General features: G+C 42.9%; 1 protein-coding gene across 1 annotated transcript in view; it reads right to left on the reverse strand.

Annotated features, from left to right (window-relative positions):
- The window catches only part of LOC145408668 (uncharacterized), a 228,997-nt gene extending 216,355 nt beyond the window's left edge, over nt 1-12,642 (reverse strand). Inside the window, exon 1 of the mRNA XM_080279349.1 lies at nt 12,306-12,642. Coding sequence (XP_080135475.1) covers nt 12,306-12,642 — 337 coding nt within the window. The remainder of the gene's footprint in view (nt 1-12,305) is intronic.
- Nucleotides 12,643-15,000: the final 2,358 nt, after the last annotated feature.

The raw sequence follows: 15,000 nt of genomic DNA on the forward strand, positions 1-15,000 counted from the left end.
TGGGCTCTAATTGGGTCATTGAGAGGGTGGCTGTGATTGGCTGCTTCCCGTGGCTGTGTTGATAAGTGAGTTAGAGAGAGAGAGAGAGAGAGAGAGAGAGAGAGAGAGAGAGAGAGAAAGAGTTTGTGTGTGTGTGTGTATAAAGGAGAGAGATGCTTTGAGTTATGGATCTCTCTCTCTCTCTCTCTCTCTCTCTGTAATGAAGATAATTACTTCATCCAAGGAGGTATGAGCGAGAGAGAACATTTCTTACCCCAACCCCCGAAAAAAAAAAAAAAATGGACCCCGAACAGAAAATGGGGTGCAGTTTTCGTCTCAAAGGGTGTGGAAGTAAACAGGTTGATGGAATATACATTTTTCTTTTTTTGTTTTTTTTGCTCAGAAAATTGGGTTCCTTTATAAATTTCCATATTACCATTTTTCCTGTGTGTGTGTGTGTGTGTGTGTGTGTGTGTGTGTCATTAAGAGTACCTAGATTTTTTGAGCTTCTTTCTGTCTCTTTATCTGTCTGTGCATGTGTCTGTCTGTCTCTGATTCTATATCTGTCAGTTTGTCTGTTTCACTGACTTTCTCTGTCTTTCTGTGTGTCTGTCTAACTATTTAATATTCATCTATTTATGTATATGAATATGTATCTGTTTATCTATTATCGGTCTCTGTCTAGCTATTTGTCTTTCTGTCTGCCTACCTGTCAGTCTGTCTGTCTGTCTGTTGCTGTTTTTCTTTGACTGTCTATCTATCTGTCTATCTGTTCCTTTGGCAGTCTATCTAATCTCATAGTTCAAGTTTAATCCCGTGAGAGGTGGCTCCTTCTAGGTTTTATGTGCCTAATCAGTGACGACCCCCTCCCACGACTCTCTCTCTCTCTCTCTCTCTCTCTCTCTCTCTCTCTCTCTCTCTCTCTCTCTCTCTCTCTCTCTCTCTCTCTCTCTCTCTCTCTCTCTCTCTCTTTCTAAGGCCAGTCCTAAGAAATTTCACAACAGCAAACTCTCCACAAGCCATCTTTACTCCACTTCTTTTTCTTCTTCTTTTCCTCCTCTTCCTCATCCTCCTTCAGAAACTTTATCTCATTCTTCAAGAACTTCACACTGGCACCAGACTGACCACCACCACCACCACCACCATCACCTCCACCACCACCACCACCACCAGCATCACCTCCACCACCACCACCACCAGCATCATCTCCACCACCACCACCACCCTGACTCCCACTAACATGTAGAGTAAGTACAAGAATCTAAAACAAAAATACATGCATATATATACCGATATATATATATATATATATATATATATATATATATATATATATATATATATAAACACATTACAAAATCCCCAACTTTTTTCCCCTTCTATCCGGTTCTCTCTCTCTCTCTCTCTCTCTCTCTCTCTCTCTCAAAGCCTAAAATAACCAGTCTTAAGAAACTTCTCTCCAACTGCAAACTCACCAGGCAGTTTCTTTTCTCCTTTCACCCTCCCTCTCCCCCCTCCCCCCTCCCTTTCGTTTACTCCTGTCTCTCATTCCCCTCCTTTTGTTCAGTCACTCCCTCTTTCCCTCCTACCTTTCCCCCATCTTGTACTTCTCATCCCTCCCTCCCTCTCCACCTCCCTCAGTTTTCTCTACCTCATCCCTCCTCACACTTTCTTTCCTCCATATACCCCTTATCCTCCCCTTTCCTCTTAACTTCTTTCCCCATTTCTGTTTCCTCCATCCTTGAGTGTCCTTCCTTCCCTCCCTCTCATCTTGTCTCCATCTTCTTTTACTCCTTCCTTCTGATATCTTATTCCTATCCCTATCCTTCTCTCCCATCCCCAGTTCTCTTACCCATTTTCCCCTCTTTCCTCAGTCCCTCCCTCCTCCATCTCCCAGTCTTTCCTTCCCTCGTTCTCTCCATCCATCTCCTCTTCCTCACCCCTCCTCTTGGCTCCAAAATAACATAAAAGGTAGAAACTTGATCCATTTTTCTCTTCACCCCTCCTGTCTCTTCTCTCTCATCTCTCTCTTTCCTCCATCCCTTTCTCCTGTTGTCCCTCCCTCTCCTCTTCATCCTCCATCTCCGTACTTCTCCTGTCTTTCTTTTTACAATCTCTCCATTCCTCCTTATATCCATCGTCCCTTATCTCTTTTCTATATTTTCTGTATTTCTATGTCTCCTTTTCTCTTTCCTCCTCTTCCATCCCTCATCCATCTGTCCTCCTTCTTACGTTCTCCATCCCTTCCTCCTCCTCCTCCTCCTCCTCCTCCTCCTCCTCCTCCTCCTCTCTCTCCCTCATCCCTCCTTCCTATCTCAATATAAGTAGAAGTCTTCAGTAACTTCTCTTCAGCTGTATAAATCCAACACACGCCTTTCTTACTCCTATTTACCCCCTCCTCTTTCTTTCTTCCTCTCTCCCTAATCTTCCTCTTTCCTCTCTTAATTCTCTCTCCATTTCTCCGTCCTTCCTCCTCCCATCCTTCTGCTGTTCTTCCATCTCTCTCCCACCCTCAATCCCTCCCCCTCCCTTCGTCCGTCTCTCTCTCTCTTCTTCCATTTCTCCCTCCCTCAATCACACTCCCTTCGTCCAGCATTCGCTGCTCCAGTCCGCCTCTTTTCCTCGTCATTTCTAAAACAGCTTAGCTTTAAAAACGTATCCAAAGAACGGACTAACGCAAAATAAGACATCTCATCCCCCCCTCTCTCTCTCTCTCTCTCTCTCTCTCCTCTCCCCTCAAGTACCAACAAACAAAACGCCCCCTCCCTCTCCCTCTTTTTCTTTCTTTTCTCCCAGCATTTTTTTTTACTCTCTCGTCAGTGTGCAGTTCCCGGTAGAGTCTCAAGCAGCCTCAAGCACACACAAGCACGCGGTAGGTTGGAAAAACATGCCTTGCCTACGACGAGAAATGAAGTAGAATAATGAAGACGCTTAACGAAGAATGAAGAATTTGGATGAAGAACATAACAGGGTGTGGGTGTGGGCGGGGGGGTGTGGGTGGGTGAGGGTGGGGAAGGGAAGCGTGTATGGGTGGGGGTTAGGTGCGAGCGAAGGGGTGTGGACGTGTGGGTAGGGGTGGGAGGGGAGGGAGAGATTTAGGGGGAGGGGAAGAGAGGGATGTGAGGAGAGGTAAGTGCTTATTTTACAGGGTCATATGGGTTATGTACGCGCGCACACACACACACACACACACACACACACACACACACACACACACACACACACACACACACACACACACACACACACACACACACACACACACACACACACACACACACACACACACACACACACACACACACACACACACACACACACACGATCTGTCTGTCTGTCTGTCTGTCTGTCTGTCTGTGTCTGTCTGTCTGTCTGTCTGCTGTCTGTCTGTCTGTCTGTCTGTCTCTCTCTCTCTCTCTCTCTCTCTCTCTCTCTCTCTCTCTCTCTCTCTCTCTCTCTCTCTCTCTCTCTCCCCACTAGAGCACCCTCGGACTTCTGCAAACACACACAGAAGTGCTAAGATTCCCACTCTTTAAAAAGTAGCACAGTAGCAAGAGAGAGGGAGAGAGAGAGAGAGAGTTACTGCTGAGGTCAATAGTTCCTTTACACCCAGATATCTTGTTAGAAGTTAGATCTTACTCATCTAAATATTCATGTTAACTAGGCGCATAATTCCCCCAGTGAGAGTAGGGTCCCTAGGCTAGGCTGCTTACTTATGAATATTAATGTGAGGCAATAAAAGGAAAGGACGAGAAGGAAATATAAAATAAAGAAAGATATGGAAGAGACGAACCAAAGCAAAAGGAAAGAGAGAAAATGAGAACAAATATAGGAATGAAAAAACGAGGAAAAAGAAACAAAAAATAAAGGTTAGACAAGAGATTATCATACACATACCTTCAGCCTTTATCAGCATACTACATGTGTACGTTTCACACACACACACACACACACACACACACACACACACACACACACACACACACACACACACACACACACACACAGCACCCCAAGTGTACCCAAGCACTCATTGGCTCAGCCCCACACACGGACAAACACAACTGTGACTTATGAATGAGGGGAGCGGGGTGAAGAAGAGGAGGAGGAGGAGGAGCAGGAGGAGGGATAGAAGGAGGAAGAGGAGGAAATGAAACCGGAGGGAGAGATTGATGAAGGAAACCAATCATTAAAAAATGAGAGAGAGAGAGGGAGAGAGAGAGAGAAAGAGAGAGAGACGCTGTTACTCTAGATGAATAATTGATCCCTTGTATAAAGATACACTGGGGATGTCATTTAAAGTCTCTCTCTCTCTCTCTCTCTCTCTCTCTTCTAATCTCTTATCCACCTCGGTCTTCTGCTTTCTCCTTCGCACAGCTCTCTCTCCCCTACCTTCATCCCACTCCACATCCACCCCTCCCTCTCCTCTCCACGTCCCACTTCCCCTCTCTCCCTTCTTTCCTCCCCTCTCCAATTTTCTTTCCTCCCTTTTCCTTCCCCAGTTTTCTCTCCCCTCCACAATTCTACCTTCCCACATCCTCTCCTCTCCCTTCTTCTTAACACCTCATTACAATTAATGCCACCAACACCACCACCATCATCTTGGCGATAATCTTCACACACACACAACACACACACACACACACACACACACACACACACACACACACACACACACACACACACACACACACACACACACACACACACACACACACACACCATCAGTCCTCATCCTCGTCATAATACCAACCATTACCACCACCACCACCATCATTATCATCATTATAACTAAGACCAAAATTATCATTGCTACAGCTAAATCCGTCATCATCATCATCATCATCATCATCTTCATCATCACCACTACAACTAAGACCATCATCATCTTCACCACACCCACCACATCCTCACTTATACACCGTCACCAGCTGGCCTTCAGTCGCTTCCATCATCATCACCATCATCATCTGGAAGTACTTAAAGTAAAACGCTCCTTCTTATCTTTCTCCACTTTCTCCTCCTCCTCCTCTTCTTCGTCCCCTTCTTCCTCCTCTTCCTCTTCTTCTTCATCCCCTTCTTCATCCTCTTCCTCTTAATCCATCTTCCCCAATCAGATCTTCCCCAGTTTCGTATAAAAAACTGATGAAAAAGGTTACACATGGGGAGCCTGTCTCACTGATTGCTAATGATGAATAATGGTTTTAGAACGATGCTGTGTCGAAGATAAATTACGAGAGAGAGAGAGAGAGAGAGAGAGAGAGAGAGAGAGAGAGAGAGAGAGAGAGAGAGAGAGAGAGAGAGAGGCACATTAGAAAATACGTGTGGATGTAAAAGTGAAAAAAAAAAAAAATGTACGAGACAGACACATTAGCCGGACAGAAAATACCTCAAAGAGAAATAAATAAATGCATTAAAAGAAAGAAAAAATAAAAGAAAAAAAGAAAGACAAAGAGAGAGTTCAGGTGGAATGGGTCAGGTAGGGGGCTGTGTAAGGAGCTAATGCAAACACCCTTTTCAAAAAATCCACCCCAAAAAAGAAGAATGAAGAAATTATGTGTAAAGAAAAGTGGGTGAGTATCCTTTAGGCCTAAGTGTGGGGTATGGGGAGGGAGGGAGTGGGGAGAAGGAAGAGGGTGGGACTGGGGAATGGGGAGAAAATGGGACGGGGGAGGTTCGAGAGTGAAGAGAGTGGGAGGAAAGATGGGAGACGAGTGGGAGGTAAAAAGGAAAGAGGGGAGAAGGAAAGAGTGAGAGAGGGTAGTGGGGAGGAAATGGGATGAGGAGAGGTTTGAAAATGGAAGTGGAAGGGAAGAAGGGAAAGGAGTGGGAGGTTAAAAGGAGAAAGAGGGGAGAGGGTGCAGTGAGAGGAGGACGGGAGGAGTGTAAGATCGGAGAAAGGATATAGAGAGGAAAAGGAAGTTAAATATGGGAATAGGAGAAGTGGGAAGGGTACAAGGGGAGTTAGATGGGATGGGGAGAGAGAGGGAAAGGAGAAAACGGGTTGGGAGGGGAGAGGGGTGGCAGGGAGGGGAAAAAATGGAAATGGAGGGGAAAATGGAGGTAGGGTCTTGTGGAATTTGAGGTGAGGGGAAAGTGGTAAGGGGAAACAGGAAACGGTAAGGAGGGTAGAGGAAGTTGGGAAGAAGGGGGGTAGGCGTAGATGGATCGGGGGGAGGGGTGACGGTAGAGAAGGAAACCGGAAGACGAATATAGGGGAAACATGAGGAAAGTTAGTAGGTGACTGCCGAAGAGAGAGGAGGGGAGGGGAGGGGAGGGGAGGGGAAAAGGGAGGGGAAGAGATACGGAGGGGAGAAAGAAAGGAGGGAAATAAAAGGGAAAAAGAGAGGGAGGCTTCTTGGGGAGAAGGGAGAAAGTATGGAGGGTTTTAAGACATGAGGAATCTGCTAGAGAAAGAGAGAGAGAGAGAGAGAGAGAGAGAGAGAGAGAGAGAGAGAGAGAGAGAGAGAGCTTTGTAATATACTGTAATGTTATTCAGTCATGCAATGTTTACAGTGACTTAAATCTTTATGTAAGTGTTAAAGTACTTAGGAGTAGCCATAGGGAGAGGAGTAGCTGAGTGTTTTAAGAATAACATAAAGTAAGTGTTTTTAATGCCTCAATGTTTACAGTCCCCAGTGCTAGCCATAGGACTCACGAGAGGCAAATGTTTACAATGCCTTATAAAGTGTTGGCAGTGGGACGAATGTGGCCTATTTGGGTTTGCGTCAGGATCCGTATTTCTGCTGCTCTAATATTTAACGTCTAGATTTATATAGTTTTTCCTTGTGTGTGTGTGTGTGTGTGTGTGTGTGTGTGTGTGTGTGTGTGTGTGTGTGTGTGTGTGTGTGTGTTCAGGCATTTATAGAGTACCTTGCTGGCTCCTCAAACCTTATCTTTGTTCTTTTCACTATCAGTATAAAGATAAATATATAAACAATAGATTGGGTTACTCTTGAAAATAAATGGCCACATACAGTTAGGCTCATACAAATTATTGAAAAACCTAAACATTAAATAACCTTCAGTATATCCTAAACATTCAGCATACAAAACACATTAGTCTCACGGTTCACCCAAACATACAGCGTCTCATTTACACATTCATACGTGGTAATCGTGCACAGTTAGGAGCGTAAAGGATATGCAGTGTATAACAAGACTGTACTGAATTAATGAAGAACGACATGACACTGTCTTACTCATAAATTATTTAAGAATTAGTATGCTTGGATATGGTCGTCAGTCTCTTTAACTACAAGAGGTCTTCTGTAAGCTGAATAAAATCGTCTGTTGGTAGCTAAGATGTAGTAAGGGAGAATGTCGTGGTAGTAAGTTTCTGAAGGCGGGTAGTAGTAGTAGTAGTAGTAGTAGTAGTAGTAGTAACCCCTGGACGCACTGGTCTGTTGCCTGAAGTTTTCCCCCGTCCTGCCGTCCACCATCCTCCTTTTGGGGGATTGGGAAGCTATTGAGGGATATTTGTATCGCCAGTCAATGGAGCCGTCTGGTTATATCGGTGCCACCACATGAAGGCGTCCCTCTCCAGCACCGTATGGCTAAAAATATCGCCTAGCGAACAGTCATTAAAGAGCTGTTAGGATAATAGAGGGTAATTGGGATGAGAGCTGTAGTTAGTGGTGTCATGTACGTAATCGCAGCCACACACACACACACACACACACACACACACACACACACACACACACACAACTTGTCCTGAGGTTAAGTCTGATCCATCTTCAGTCTTCCTCGTCGCTTCCTCACAAAGGTGGGGTGCTTCTCTCTCTCTCTCTCTCTCTCTCTCCTTTCCTTCGGTTTGCTCTCCATTCTCCCTCTCCCTCTATTTTTCTCCGTTGTGTTCCTGATCTTCCAAGCGTTACTATGGAGACGTTAAGGGAGGAAGAAAAAAAGGGAGAAGGGGAAGAGAAGAAGGAGGAGGAGGAGGAGGAGGAGAGAAATAAGAGAAGAGAGAGAGAGGGAAGGAGGAGCTAGAGTTACGTAGATTCCAAGACCACACAGACCTCACAGACCCTTCGATGTGGTCTGGCCTTAACCTTTGTAACTGAAGGCCATTGTTTATATGTTTTAATTTATTTTTGTTGCTATTGGTCCATTTTTTTTTAGCACAGAGGAAATCTCTTGCAGTAGTAGTAGCAGTAGTAGTAGTAATACGAGACTGATTTAACGCCCTTCTGAGTGTGGAAGAAAAGAGTACATGTGTGTTTTCTCTTATAATAATCTTGTGCATAATGACTCTCTCACTCTCTCTCTCTCTCTCTTTCTCTCTCTCTCTCTCTCTCTTTCTCTCTCTCTCTCTCTCTCTCTCTCTCTCTCTCTCTCTCTCACCAGTTCTTACCTCAGTTAATTCCCTTTCGCGATACAGAATTGTATATAAATCAAAATAACCCCACATTCTCGCTGCGAAGAAAACGATGCTAAATAAAGAGGTTCTATTTTATTTTCAACAATGCAGTCATTACCAATGTTTATATCCCTTCCCAAATCGGATAATAGTATGCCTCATTTCTTTCGTTACCTCGTGTCTCCCTTTTCTTTTCTCCTTATCTCTCCTTTCCTCTCCCTTTTTTACCACCTTTCCCCTCCCTCTTCACACTTCTTTCGACTCCTTCTCCCTTTTCTTCCTTCTACTCTCTCCTATTTCCCCCTCATTTTCTTCCTCTACTTCATCCCCTTTCCCTTAACCTCTTTCCCTCTCACATCTAACCATTCCTCTTTCACTTTCCTTCTCCCTCTCCCTCTCCTCAACTCTCTCTCCTCCTTTCCATGGCTTATCTCCGTTTGCTTCCTCAGCCTCATGTTCTCCCCATTTTTCTCCCCCCTCCCTCTCCTCATCTTCACTCCCTCCCTCAACCCTCTATCCGTCATATCCATCATCCCTTTCTCCTCCTCTCTGCATCTCTCTCCATCATTTCCTATTTCTCTGTTCCCATCCCGTCACTCACATTGTCCCTTTTTTTCTTTCTTTCATTTCCAGTCCCTCTCCACCTCTTCCCCATTCTTTGCGACTTCTCCTCCCCTTTTCCCTTCTTCTCAGCTCTACTCCCCCATTCCTTTCTTCAGTCTATCGTCCTAACTTCTCATTTTTCTCCTTCTCTTGTCACTGCTCTCCCCCGTTTCTCATTCTGTTCCGAAGATCCGGTCCTCTAGTGGATCCAGTAATGTTAAATTTATATTATGACCAAGTGTAGATATAGGTACAGATATACAGTAGATATGTATATTTTATCTACCTGTATACCTGTCTATAGGTGTGTAGACAAATAAATAGTCAGATAGGTAGATAGATGGGTAGATTGAGTAGATAGTCTTCATGTAATTACCTTTTGGTGTTTATTTCTTTTTTGCTTCGTGATATTTTCTTAGTATTATTCTTTGCTTGTTTTTCTATTGTTTTGGTGATGTTTACATGTTCTCACTTGCCTCTGTGCGTCTCTTGTGTCGATTATGTTTGCTGGCTTTCCACTGTCTGTGTAATTAGTCCTGGACACTCAGTAGGAACGAAACTGAGGGAAAAAATGGCAGTGTGAGGTGGTGGGGTTCATCATCATCATCATCATCATCCTTTATGTATATATGGATGGTATGTATGTGTGTAAGTATGGATGGATGGATGGATGGATAGATGGATGGATGGATGCTAACAAAACATCTCATCACTGCTTAAATAAATATTGGCGTATGCATTGTGTGTGGGTCTGGATAAAAAAAATATATATACATAGGAATTGGATTCAGACTGATCAGAGGTAAAGGTCACTGGACGAGGTCAAAGTTCAGGCCTTCGTCGCTGACTTCACTGGCTCTTTTGACCAAGGTATGGACTGAAGTGTAAAAGAATTTATTTGATTTATTGCAGACAGTGTGGAAATGCATGTTGCGTGCGTGTGTGTGTGTGTGTGTGTGTGTGTGTGTGTGTGTGTGTGTGTGTGTGTGTGTGTGTGTGTGTGTATGTGTATGTGTGTGTGTGTGTGCTGTGGAAAGGATTACATGTGGTGTATGCAGCGTGAAAGAGGATTATATCTGGTGTGTGTGTGTAGTGCGATGGGATCATGCATAGTGTGTATAGTGTGGAGGGTTATAGTGTGTGTGTGTGTGTTAGAGAGAGAGAGAGAGAGAGAGAGAGAGAGAGAGAGAGAGAGAGAGAGAGAGAGAGAGAACATACAGAATAAATCGTTACGTAGGAGGTGCTAAGGAGCCTTCGAAGCCCACGTACCCCTTGTTGTGAGCGAACAGATGTGCACTATTGCCATTTATAAACATCCGTCTGCTTTAAGATTTTTGCCTGAAAAACACGAGGCCTTTGTGTTGCATGATAGGAAGGTCATAGTTTTTTCGTTTATTTATTTATTAGTTTATTTTATTATTGGTTTATTCATTTAGGGGATTAATGTAGGTAGGAGAGGCGTTTGGTTAAAAAGGAATTAGAATTGAACTTCATTACTCTATTTCCATCGACATTCCTACCCCTAGAGGTGAAGAAAATAGACCAAATAAACAAGAATAAAATAAGTGACTAAATAAATTAAAACTAAGGTAACTAGGTACATAGATAGATAGATAGATAGATAGATAAACAGGTCACCGTACTGAAGAGGGTAACAAGGTAACTTTTGGGGCCCAAGTTTTGCCTCAGTGGCTCCAAAATGTGACTCCTTCAGGCACTCCCCTTTATTATTATTATTATTATTATTATTATTATTATTATTATTATATTTATTATTATTATTAATTATTATTATTATCGTTCATTATTAGTGTGTGTGTGTGTGTGTGTGTGTGAAGGAATAAAACTTAGTAGAGAGAGAGAGACCCACAAACAGACAGACAGACAAAGAATAACCTGTACGATCTCAAAGGAAACATTACAAGAATCAATTACAAAATATAGAAATTAATCCCGTTACAATATTGTTACACAGGTACTAATAACTGGTGTCACAGGATAACTAAGGGAATAACTTTGCTGTAATATTATGTAACCTCTTAATTTCAGTGGCCATTTCACGATGTCACTGAGTAAAAAATAATAAATGCGTTACAGTAATATTTCGTAAGTATTTATAAACGATGTCACACGATAACTAAACACGGAACACCGGCCAAAGGTTACTGATGTCACAGAATGAAGGACAGCGTTAAAGTTACATCACTTCATGTAAAAGATGTCAAAGGTTTTATAAATAATGCTACACAAAGATTCGCGCCATTGAAAAAAAAAATAACGTTACAAATAGATCACTGATGTCACAATTGATTATATGGACAGCGTTACAAAGATGTTACCGTTGCCACACACAAAAAATATATATAAAAAATAGCGTTACAGAAGTTGGTGATGTCACAGAACGAATAAAAAAAAACTTGCATTAATGTTGTGCCAAGAATAATTGATGTCACGTGAAGTCAGCCACTGGTAGAGGACGAAGAAACATCAATGCAGTGAGGTGTACAGGTGGGGCAGGTGCAGCGGCGGTCAAATGTTCCTTTACACTGTCAATGCCTCAAAAAACCTTGCCATGTTGATCAAGTGTAATTCAGTCAAAAATACGGAATTTTTAATTTTTTAATTTATTTTATTTCTTGCAACTGTCAGACGATTTTTTAGCCTAGAAGGACGATTTATTATTGAAGAGGTTAATGAAGGTTGTATCTAATTTCCCCTCAGCTCGAAAAATCTCCCCTCAGCTGAATAAAATCGTCCGCAGATAAGATAAGTGATAAGAAAAATGAATATATAGTGCAGGGATTAACGCATTGCATATTGGGATTTTTCAAAAGCTATATTCAGACGATTTTATTGAGAGAGAGAGAGAGAGAGAGAGAGAGAGAGAGAGAGAGAGAGAGAGAGAGAACCATCATTAACCCCTTCACTTCATCATATCTTTTCTAGGTCAAAATCATCACCAAGAAGAAACAGTTATAACTAAAAATGGCGTCACGAGATTAAGGAGTTTAAGGTATGTATTCTGTGTGGCATGGAAGACTTCGTAACACCTCTTCCTAAGCGATTTATTTTCCATATTAACTCCTTAGCATTTTCTTTTATTGTATTTATTGTCTGCATCAGTAAAATACAAGAGGATACTGAGGTGTAGTGTGCACAATAAATCGCCACGGAAGAAGTGCCACGTAATCTTTAAAACCACTTTCAGTACGAGCCAGAAACCACAGACACGTAAGAGGAACAACTGACCGCGACTGTACGTGTGAAAATAGAGTACATGTAACACGAAGATAGTACATGTAACACCGGGAAAAACTAGGTGGATGGGTGGGTGGGGGGAGTGTTGTCGGACAGTACTTACTCCAAACATGTACGCTCCAGGTCCCCTTCTTGTTCCGCTGGCCTCGGTCGCTGTCGGTGCTGCCGCTGAGGTCGCTAAACTCGTCCAGCCCGGCCATGGAGTCCTCGGAAGTTTGTCCATTGTTCATCGTCTGCCACCTCTTCAGGATGTCCTTGGTTTTGGATCGGGTACGGTCGCCCATCACCTTCCACGTTTTGACTATCTTGTTCCCGGACATGGGCGAGTTCCCCCCGCTGGTGCTGGTGGTCTGGCCAGTCGGAGCTCCGGCCGTCGCTCCCTCGGGCACGGAGCGGGAATAGTGGGCCGAATCCCGAACGTCTTTTACTAAGCGCGACATCGTTGTGGTGGTGCGCGGGAGACGGGGGAGGGAGAGAGGGGGGTGAGAGAGAGGGGGGACGCTGGAAGGAGGAGAGAGGGGGGACCTTTTTTTCTCTCTTTCCTTTTTTTTTTTTTTTTAAGTTACCGCGGAGTCTCACCAAGCCTACCTGGGTCTTATGAGTCTTCCTTTTTTTTTTTTTTTTCCGATATTTTGTCAAGTGAGACTCCTATCCAATTTTCTTTCTTTCAGCCCTATCCCTTTTTTTTTTTTTTTCTTTCAATTTAGTCACCAAAGCTGCTTCATCTGTTGGCTCCCCTTCCCTCTTGTGTTTCTATTCTTTTACATTACTTTCTTGTTGTCTTTCCTGTTTTCAGTCTTTTTTCAGTAACTATAAAGCTATCTCACGTGACTTCTATCAACTCTATCTATCTTTTCTGTAATCACTACTTAATCTCACCCTGTTTGTTTCAATTTATGGTTCTCTGCTGTCTGTATTTTTTTGCCAGTTGTCGCCACACCATCTCACCACACCTGCATCACCTTTTTCATCCCCTCACTACCTTTTGTCGTCAAGAGTTTTAACACCTGATGCTCGCCTTCTCTTTCTCTCTCTCACGTCTCCTATCGGCTTACTCTCTTTCATCCACTAGCTTACTCTTTTTACTCCCTTCCCGAGGCGGCTTTCGTCCTCTCTTCTCTTGTTCGTTTTAATACGTGCTCCTTTTCCTTGCTGTTTTTTTTTCTATAGTTTTTTCTTCTCACTGTTTTCTCACTCTTTACAATTTCCAGTTTTCTTCTCCCCTCCTTCTTTCTCTACCTCTTCTCTGCTTCCTCCTCTCCCTTTCTCCTTCCAGCTTGTTTTTCTGTCTTCAGTCTCTTAACTTTCTCCTCCTCCTCCTCCTCCTCCTGTCAGCTCTTTCTCCTGACACCACTCACTCTCCTTATAGCTTTTTCTGGTTGCTTCTCTCACTCCTCGCTCCTTGTAATCCCTCACGGTTCCTCACTTTTCCCTCCCTCTTTCCTCAGGATTTCCTCTTTACCTGTAAATTTTGCCTCACTGTTTCTTACTTTACCATTCCCTTTCTTCTCTCTCTCTTAAGATTACCTCCTCCTCTTTTTTCTAACAATTTATTTCCCCTTAAGATTTTTCTCCCTTGATTTCTTCCAGTGCTTTTTTTTTCCCTAATATTTTCACTCGTAACAGCCTCTCTTATCAATACATCTCTTATAAATTCTTCTCTTATCTCCTCACCTATAATCTTCACCACAAATATTCCACACTCGTCACAGAACCACCATCATCCCTAACAGGTAACTATATAAATTTCCCAGATTTTTTTCACACTTCGTACAGGTAATTTTCACACAGGTAATTTGCACACTTCGTGTAGGTAATTTTCGCACGGGTAATTTACACACTTCCTTCAGGTAATTTTCACACTTCGTACAGGTAAGTTTCACACAGGTAATTTTCACACTTCGTTCAGTTAATTTTCACACAGTTAATTTTCACGTAGGTAATTTTCGCGCAGGTAATTTTCACACTTCGTACAGGTAACAGCCACAAGGAAGATAAAAAGATGTAAATTCTCTGCATTTTCTGCCAAGCTCTCTATTTAGCTGACAGGTGTCTCTAGGAACTCTCGAATTTTTATCTAACACTCGTCACCACTCTCTCTAGTTTAGGTAAATGGTTCTAGGTTATGAGGAAGCTAGAATACTTTGGGCTAGAGCACAAGTTTCTACTCTCCAATCTAGGAAAATAGCTCTAAGTTATGGGAAAGGTGAACCACATTAATTATATCTCTCTTAGTCATCTGTCAATCTAGGTAAATGGTAGATTATGAGAGAGAAAACACTTTGGCTAATCCCCTCCTAACCACTCGTCAGCCGCGGTTATCGATTCTTAGGAAGAGAAGTTAGAAGATAAAAGCACGTTGACTAGAGCCCTCCCAACCACTCGCCTATCTAGAAAAATGATTCTAGATTATGAGAGGGGTGTGGTAGAAGATAATCCGCTTTCCATTGAGCACTCTTCATCACTGATCAATCTGGGCAAATGGGACCACAAAAAGAAGGAGGAGGAGGAGGAGGAGGAAGAGAAGAAGAAGAAGGAAGAGTAGAAGAAAAAGAAGAAGAAGGAGAAGGAATGATACAGATATAAATTAGTTCACTGACAAATGCAGAGTCCTACAATCGTGTAAGGTGCGTAGAGGAAGACGTGGATGAATAAGGTAAAGACAAGATAAAATCCTCCTCTATTTTAGGACTTACTAAGGAGGAGGATGGCTACAGAACAGGTCAATTGCTAGTACGTTGGCTAGAGTGTAATCGTATGTCTTTTATTCATTTATTTTGTACAATGTAAGGGACTCT

This window comes from Coenobita brevimanus, chromosome 78, assembly GCF_032717465.1.
Source record: "Coenobita brevimanus isolate Jiangsu-jjx chromosome 78, ASM3271746v2, whole genome shotgun sequence".
Classification (NCBI taxonomy): domain Eukaryota; kingdom Metazoa; phylum Arthropoda; class Malacostraca; order Decapoda; family Coenobitidae; genus Coenobita; species Coenobita brevimanus.